Source organism: Belonocnema kinseyi, chromosome 4, assembly GCF_010883055.1.
Source record: "Belonocnema kinseyi isolate 2016_QV_RU_SX_M_011 chromosome 4, B_treatae_v1, whole genome shotgun sequence".
In the NCBI taxonomy this organism is placed as follows: Eukaryota; Metazoa; Arthropoda; class Insecta; order Hymenoptera; family Cynipidae; genus Belonocnema; species Belonocnema kinseyi.
This window is the reverse complement of record NC_046660.1, coordinates 41285781-41295219: the sequence shown is the minus strand read 5'-3', so window position 1 is coordinate 41295219 and position 9439 is coordinate 41285781. Positions and strand designations below refer to the sequence as shown.

General features: G+C 24.6%; 1 protein-coding gene across 1 annotated transcript in view; it reads right to left on the bottom strand.

Annotated features, from left to right (window-relative positions):
• LOC117171895 (leucine-rich repeats and immunoglobulin-like domains protein 3) overlaps positions 1-9439 on the bottom strand; it is a 42694-nt gene that overhangs the window by 25242 nt on the left and 8013 nt on the right. Inside the window, exons 4-8 of the mRNA XM_033359543.1 lie at positions 7294-7431; positions 7064-7204; positions 6682-6969; positions 6449-6592; positions 4076-4314 (exon numbers count right to left, since the gene is read on the bottom strand). Of these exons, the coding sequence (XP_033215434.1) occupies positions 4076-4314; positions 6449-6592; positions 6682-6969; positions 7064-7204; positions 7294-7431 (950 nt within the window). The remainder of the gene's footprint in view (positions 1-4075; positions 4315-6448; positions 6593-6681; positions 6970-7063; positions 7205-7293; positions 7432-9439) is intronic.

Genomic DNA, 9439 nt, shown 5'->3' with positions numbered 1-9439 from the left:
ACATTAAAATCTTTGAAAAGCCCATAAAATTCTTCGAAATCCCTTAAAACACTTTATAATATTCGGAAATCCTTTGAAATCCAGGTATATACTTTGGGATCTTTTGAAATCTTTTAAAATTCTTTGAAATCCCTGCAAATATTTTTAATTCCCTGAAACATACTTCGATGTGACATGAAATCCATTGAAACCCTGTAAAATATTTTTTGAAATTTCTTTAAATCCCTTAAAACCCAGTAAAAAATTCTGAAAATCCTTCAAATCTTCAAAGCCCCTTATAATTCTTTCAAATCCGTGGAAAACAATTACAATTTTTTTAATCGGGTAAAAGCCTTGAGATTCCGTTAAATATTTCGAAAAGTTCGAGATTCCTTTAAAATTTATTTGAATCTTTCAAATATGTGGGAATCTTTCCGAATCTAGCGAAATCCCGTTTAATATATAGTAAGAAACCATTAAAATCTTTAAAGACATTAAAATCCTGCGAAATCCCTTAAAATACTTTGCAATATTCGAAAATATGATGAAATCCTCTGAAATCCGTGGATATACTTGCAATATTTTTATATCTCTTAACATCCCTTCATATCTCTGAAAATATTTTGAAATCATCCAAGATTTCTTCATATCTTTAAAATCTTTCAAATCTGTAGGAATCTTTCCGAATCTCTTGAAATCCCTTAGAATATATTAAAATCTATGAAAATATTTCAAAGACAGTAAAATCTTTTAAAAACAAATGAAAATTCATCGAAATCCCTTAAAATTCTTCATAATAATCGGAAATCTTTTGAAATTTTATGAAATCCTCCGAAATCCGTGGATATACTTCGGAACCTGTTAAAAAATAAAATAAAATTCCCTTCAATCATTGAAACCTTTTTAAATCCCTTTAAAAGCTTTGATATCTCTGACAAACGTTTCGAAACCCTTTAAAAACTGTGAAAATTTTAATTTAAAGCAATTTTCAGCTAGAAATATTAAAACTAAACGTTTAAATTTTTTTATAAACTGAATACATGTTGATTGGCCAGTATTTTAACTTTAAATTACTTTTTAAATTTTGCAGAACTTCTAAACATCTTTTAAAATGATTCGAATTTTTCCTAATTTTTTTTAATCCTGCCAAATTGAAAAAATGTCCTTAAAATCTTCCACATTTATTTTTGATAATTTTGTAAATGTTTTAAAATATTTTCTCAAAATTACTTTTTCGAAATAAAAAATGATCTTCAATTTTACTAGGAAATGTTTTTCATTCTTCTGAAGCCTATTTGCACCGAAATTGTGGTACGAATAACCGGATTTTGTCGGTACACACAGACATTTCGTTTAAATTATTTGAAATCATTTCAAATTTCTACTTAATTTTGAATTTTTTCAAAAATTCCAAATATTTCTTTAGCATACGTGATTCTTTTTTAACAGTAGATTTTCAATTGTTATTTATACATATATTAAAATTCAACAAATTGATTTACAAAGTATATTTTTTTATTAGAACAATTAAAATTGTAACGTTTAAAGTTTAGTTTTTTAGTTTTGTAATATGTAATTTATAATTACTGATTTGAAATGAATATTCAGATATTTCTAAATATTAAGTAAATGTTCGTTTCCTTAATTGAAAATTTTTGAATTGAATGGTTTAAAAATGGAATATTTTAGACTGAAATAATATATATAATTTAATAATCAAATGTAAATTCAAAATAAAAAATCTAACATTTTTAAACTGAAAGATTTTCAAATTACGCATTCTAAACTGCATATCATAATTGAAAAAAATTACAATTGTACTAATTATTTTTAAAAAAAGATTGAAATTAAAGTTGGGACAGATCTTTTAGTCTTAAAATTGTGTAAAATTCACTATCATTTTTTGGGTCTCCTACAATTTTTTGTCATTTCCGGGTTCAGCGGCCACCTTGAAACTCTTTCTAAAACCCTAAAAAGATTTCAAAATCTCATTCAGGTTGACCGTTTTAATCGAAAAAAAGAATTCTCGGTCATTTCCCGGTTCGCAAACATTTTTCACGAACAAAAAAATTTTAAAAATCAAACTATATGCTAAACATTTTGCCATATTAATTAATAAAAAATAAACAACAAATTAAAGCATTCAAAGTGGAACCCTTAAACTCCAAAACTTTAAAATTGAAGTTCCAAAAATGTAAATCCTCGTTAACATTTTCATTAGTTTAAATTAAAGAATCACGCAATGAAATTTATAAATTTTCAAAATTATATTATTTTAAGTAATTTTAAGCTAAAAATATTAAAAATTGAAAAATAATTTTTTTAACTTAACAGTTCTTAAAATAGAAGTTAAATTTTTTCAAATTCAAAATAAGTTTTGAATTTTTTTCAGAACTTTTAAATACATTTCAAAATGAATTGAATCTTTCTATAACTTTTAGAAAATCCTGAAAATTAAAAAAAAATTTAATTTGAAATTATAAATAACAATAGAACACTTAATATTTGTAAAAATATTACAGTAATTTTTAGAGATATTTAGAAGTTTTAAAAAGATTCGAATTAAAATTAGAACTCCAAATAATTTCAAATACTTACAGTTGAATTAAAAATAAAATGTAGATTTTTGCAGATTTCAAACAAAAAATGTAGAATTTTTTTAAGAATTGTGAAAGACTTCAAAAGAATAAAAAAAATTCTTAAGATTCTTAGGAAAATTGAAAATGATTTTTTACTGTGAAAAATTAGGGAAGATTTTAAGGATTTTTTTTAATTTGCAGGATTTTCAAAAATTTTAGGAAAATTTCGATTACTTTAAAAATATATTTAGAAGTTCCTAAAAAAAATGTTAACACACTTTGTTTAAATCAATTTAAATTTTAATATTTGGTTTCAATTTACTCGTCTTAAATGAACAGTGAAATATTGCTAAACATGAAATACTTATTCTAAACAAAATTAATAGAAATAATATATTAATAAATTTATTTATTAAATTTAATATAATATATATATATAAAGGAAGACCTGAAACTCTGAATTAAAAATTTATTGTGGATAAATCATAAAAATTTGTATTTAAAAATAAAACTATCAGAATAAATTTTATATTAATTTCAATTATTATCAAGGCTTTCGGATTGAAACAGTTACAATTTGAAAATTCTCAAATTTTGAACGGATCTAGAATTGTTTGGTCAAATCAATTATTGCTCATATTTCTATACTTTTAGTACAGATCCATTTTCAAAATTATTTATTTATATTTACAGTTGATAAAATAAAACTGCTTTTTATCAAAAAATTAGAACCACAGATGCTTTAAATTTTTAATTGTTTAAATCTTCAAAACTGAATTTTAATTATTTAAAAAATGGTTAAAATCGAATTTGGGCACATTTTTCTTCTGAAAATTCGTAAAATTCCCGGTTTACCTGTCACCCTGTTTTTTTAATCAAAAAACTTCAATTTCAAAAACTTATAATTTTGTAAGCCTTTAAAACTGCATTTTAAAATTCTTTAAATTAAAATATATGCTTTTAAATATTAAAAATATAAAATGGAAAATTTTTTAAGTGAAAGATTTTCGAATTAAGCATTCTAAACTGAATGATATAATCATTTGTAAAAATCACAATTTGAAAAATTATTTAAAAAAAAAGGTTGAAATCAAAGATGGACAAAATTTTTATTCTTAAAGTTTTGTAAAATTTTCAGTCAAAAAATAAATTGACTGTCATTTCCCGTTATCATAAAATTTCCAGTTTTCTAGGCTTCCCGGTCAAGCGGCCACCTTTTTGTTAGACTCCGTAAAAATGTTGTATTTTTTTTTATACTTTAAACTCCTTTGAGATACCTTACAATCCCCTTAAATTCATTGATAAACTATCAAAACACTAGAAATATTTCAAAACATTCTAAACCCCTTAAAATCTCGTTTACGGTAAATATAATTAATGTCATAAAAAAATGTAGGAATCCTTACAATAGAGGGAAGGGGGTTTAAAGGTTTTAAAAACATTCTTACGTAATTAAATTAACGCATGTTCCTAAAAGAAAAGAGAGGAATAAGCTAAAGATTGACATTGATATTTACCAGTATTCATCTTTAGTTTCATCAGATTGGGCATTGAGAGAAAAGCATTCTTCTGAATACTCGTTATATTGTTGCCTGTTAAATCCACTTCCGTAACTTCAGATAAACCATTGAAGGCATTTTTATTAATGGATTTAATTTGATTGTGGGCAAGTCCCAGTTTAACAAGTCGCGCCAGCGGGACGAAAGGTCCATTAATATCTTCTACCATGTACGATATTTTGTTTGAGTTAAGGTCTCTAAAATAATAAAATAAGTATCAACATTTATAATAATTTTCTAGCACTGCAACATTGGGGCAAAAAAATGTTCTGTGGGCAAATTAATTTTTAACCTGCAGTATTGACTCGATTGTTTACTGCGTAAAAAAATTAATAAAATTTCTTTTTATGGACTCACACTATTTAGCTCATTGAAATTCAGAGTTTAAAAAATAATAAAATTCGAGAAAAATGTTTTATTACTATTAATTGAAACTAAACGCTACAACGCAATTGCTTAAACAGTTTTTATAAACAAATTCACCGTTCGGGTATTTTTCAACAAAAAGGTTCAATTTACTTACGGGATTAATTAAGAATATCTACCCGGGAATGTTTGGCTACAATAGTTTACAAATTTACAAAAATGATTAATTATTTTTAAACAATTTTCATTAAATGATTCAGAGTTTGGCTACTTTTCAAAGAATTTGCTCAATTTTCTTTACGGAATCAACCAAGAATATCTGTCACAAATTCACAATAATTATGATTTATTTAAACAATTTTTATAAACAAATTCAGAATTTAGGTATTTTTTAAGAAATAGGCACGATTTTTTACGAAATCGACTAAGAATATCTTTTCCATGGCTCTTGATTATGATACTTCACAAATTTATAAAAATTAATAATAATTTAAACAATTTTCATAAATAAATTCATAGTCTGGCTATTTTTGTACGAATAGTCACACTTTTTTACGGAATCGACTAAAAATTCTTTTTCGATAACTCTTTGCTACCGTACATTCCAAATGATCAAAATTATTCATTAGTTAAACAATTTTTGTAAACTCTGAATTTATTTATGAAAATTGTTCAAATAATTAATAATTCTTGTAATCGTAAGGACATTCTTAGTTAATTCCGTAAAAAATTGAGGTTATTCGTTGAAAAATAGCCAAACTCTGAATTTGTTTATGAAAATTATTTAAATAATAATAATTATTATAAATTTTCTAAGTATCATGGCGATGAATCATTGCAGTCATTCTTAGTTGATTATGTAAAAAAATTGAGCCTATTCGTTGAAAAATAGCCAAACTCAGAATTTGTTTATAAAAATTGTTTAAATAATTAATAATTCTTGTAAATTTGCAAAGAATCGTAGTAAAGAGTCATCGGAAAGTTTTGATGTAAAACATTGGGCTCATTCATTAAAAAATAGCCAAATTCTGAATTTTGTCATGAATTTTGTTTAAATAATTAATAATTCTGGTATATATGTAATTTATCGTAGCAAAGAGTTATCGAAAATACATTCTTAATTAATTCCATAAAAAATTGAGTCTATGGGTTGAAAAATACTCAAACTCTGAATTTATAAAAATTGTGAAAATAATTAATAATGCTCATAATTTTTCGATGCAGCATGGCAAAAAATCATTGAAGTCATTCTTAGTATTATTTTTAAAAATTGAGACCATTCGTTGCAAAATAGCCCAATTCAGAATTTTACTATAAAAATTGTTTAAGTAATTAATAATTATTGGAAATTTGAAAAACATAAAGAATCATTAAAAAATATTTTTAGCCGATTCTGTAATAAAAATTGAACTTATTATTTGAAAAATAGCCAAAATCTGAATTTGTTAATGAATATTGTTTAAATAATAAATAATGCTTGTAAATTAGCAATTGTTTGTAACAGTTATCAAAAAGTCATTCTTAGTTTAATTCGTAAAAAAATTGAGCCTATTCGTTGAAAAATAGCAAAATTCTTAATTTGTTTATCAAAATTATTTAAATAGTTGCCAAGTAGCTTACATTTTCAATCAATCGTAATGAAACACTAATTTTTCTCAAATTGTATGCCAAAACTTTTGATTTCAATACACTCCATAGTGTCAATTAAAAAAAAAAAATAACAGTTTTATTAATTAATTTCGTTCATAACGTAATAATTTTTTTTTATATTCTGACCCACTGTAAATAATTTATAGACAGTTTTAGCACAACTGCCATACCTTATTTGTTAATTCTGAAAATGTTTTTTAAAAAGTGGTACTTTAGAAAAGTCAAAATCAAATGAACAGTGTCCGCTAAAAATTTATTTGTTCATAGAAACATTTTTTTGCCATTTTTAAACATAATAATTAAGGTTTTACTCACAAAACTTGCAGATTTGGTGTATTATTGAATGCCCCTTCCGAGATGTAAGTCACTTTATTTTGATCCATTTTAAGTCTTTCTAGTTTCCCCAGATACTCAAAAGTTCCTCGTTCAATAGACGTTAACTCGTTATTGGACAGATCCCTAAAAATAATTGCAATTAAAAATTTTTAATAAAAAAAATCACACATCACCGAAACTAAAGACAATAGAAAAATCGTTCAAATACTAACAATTCTATAATTTCTTTTTTCAATTCCCACGCTTGAGACTCAATACTATTTATTTTATTATGAGACAATGTCAGTTTCTCGAGATTTTCCAAGCCAAAGAGGCCACCTTTTTTCACCACAGTCAACATATTAAAATCAAGTTGAAGAATTTTCAACTTTTTAAGAGGCCAGAAAGCACCATCATCCAGGGTCTCAATTTTATTTCTCTTTAATCGCAAATCTTCCAAGCTTTTTAAATCGTTGAAACTGAATGCTTTAATTTGCTTCACCTCATTTCTGTTTAGTTCTCTGTCAAAAGGATTGTACAAAAGTTATTTTAAATTACGTAAATTTTACAATATCTTGCAATTGCAGTAAAATTAAAAAAGTGGATAATACTTACAAAATGCGCAGTTTTTCAAGGCTTATGAACTGATCTTTCAAATGTGTAAGACGATTTTTATTCAGACGAAGTTCTTCGAGCAAAGTTAAATTTTTAAAACTTCCGTTTTCGATTATACTAATTTGATTAGTATTTAAATTTCTGTAACGAAAACAAGAGTTTTTACATATAAAATATTTATTATACAAGTTATTGTACTTATTGATAAATAAGAAAATAAAATTACATACAGTGTTCTCAGTTGATTCGGCAAAATAAACGAGCCGTGTTGTATCATTGCAATTTTATTGCCAGTAAAGTCCAAATGCTGCAGTTCTGGGAAGTTTAATAAAGTCGTTCCATTGATCCTGCTAATTGAATTGTGGGACCTGCAAGTTCAAATTTTCTTTCAAAATCATTGAGTTCATTATGAATTTCTACGGGTAATAATAATTTAAACCCAGAGAAAAGTTGTTCTTCAAATTTAAGAAATCGTTTCTTTAACTTTTTGTCTTTAATTCCAAAGTAAAAATTAGTTTAATTTTAGTGTATCTACTCGAATCTTGAAAAAAATTCCCTGACAATTCCAGGTTTTTCTAGCTATCATAAATTTGAATAATAATGCAAACAAATTTTTATTTTTTTAAACTTAAAATTCAATTTTCGGGGTGGTCATTTTTTTTCATTTTCGTCTCCCGGCTTTCTCCCGGTGCATATTCGTGATTTTTCCTGGTTTACAAAAAAATTAACTTTCTTTGCAAAATCCACGGTTTTTTCACATATATTATAAATTTCGGAACTCGATAAATGTCAGGAAACCTTTTTGCAAGAAATTAATTGATTTTTAAATCATATGGTATAATAAGAAGGATAATGAAATTGTTGTGTCTAATAAAGGAAAGTACAGATAAGCGTTTTATTGCACAATAGCAGCAAATGCACACGCGCAAATCGCGAGTTCCTGTCTCTGAATTTCTATTTACCAACATGAAAATATGCAAATTTAAAAATACATTATTAAACCAGTAGTTAATAATGAATAATTTCGAATTGCAAGCTCTTGAAATTTTGAAAAATATACCAACCTTTTTTTGACAATTTAATTAGAAAAAGGAGTTAAAATATATAATTTATAAGTTGAAACAATAAAAATTAAAGAATTGTAATTGTAGATTCAAATTTTGGAAATTGGATAGTTTAAAATTAAGAGTAATTTAAATTGTATTCTTTATAATTAGAAGCGTTCAAAATAAATAATTAAAGATTGAAGACTTTTAAATTTGAATAATTTGTATTCAAAATGATTAAAATTGGACAATTTAATATTGAAAACTAAATTGAATCTTTCAAATGCCAAGCTTCTGATATTCTAGAATTTTAAATTGTTCATGGCATAATAAAATTACAGGTTAACATTAAAACTAATTCGAAAACGTTTTCAAAAATGAAAAAGTTATTTAATTATTTCAAATAAAAACCTTTCGAAATATATTAATTTTAAATGGGAAACGTTACAAATAAAAAAATGTATACTTCCAAACGTTAAAACTTAAACGAATGAGAACTTTATTTAAAACTGAACAAAAGTTTAGGCACCAAAAACTGTGTCATTAAAACTTTTTTATACTCAAACACTTAAAAATTTCAATTAATGGAAGTAAGTTAAAATCGCTTAAAAATTAATAATTTTCAAGCGGCTAATAATACTGTCCAAAATTTAACCAATTCAATTTTAATTGAAAATTAAAACCTAGAAAAAGAAAAAAATTTACTGTTTTCAATAAAAATTCACAAATCTAAAATTGTAACCACTTGCAATTACCGAAAGTGTCCTTTTACTGATGCATCAATTTCAGATAGATTATTTTTCATCGTTTTTTATTTTAAACTTTAGAAAAAAAAATTTTTAATCTTCCTTTAGAATGATCATTCATTCTAGCAATTGTCGAAAATATTTTCCAATTTGAAATGACTTATTTGTTTAAATTTTCAACTAAGAATCGGAGAATTTTGAGATCTTAAATATAAAATTAAAAATTAAGATAAAGAATACAAAACAATATTGTTATGATGATTTCATTTTTTGAAATTGTACAGTTTCATGCTTTTCAATCAAAAATTGCTTTATATTTACATTAAAAATTATTAAATTAAAAACTGACTATCAAGGCCTTTAATATAAAATTTCGAAATACTTAATAGCGAAATGGTCCTCAAGTTTCGAATGTTTGAAAAAACAAAATATTGAAATTTCAAATTCCAAACATCCAAAAATTATTCTAAAAATATATTATCAACCCTTAAACGGCCAAAACGCCACTACCGGGACACTGCTTTTCAACGGCCAATAACTAAGACTATTCGACACTAGAAAAAATTGAGACACATATATTTTTA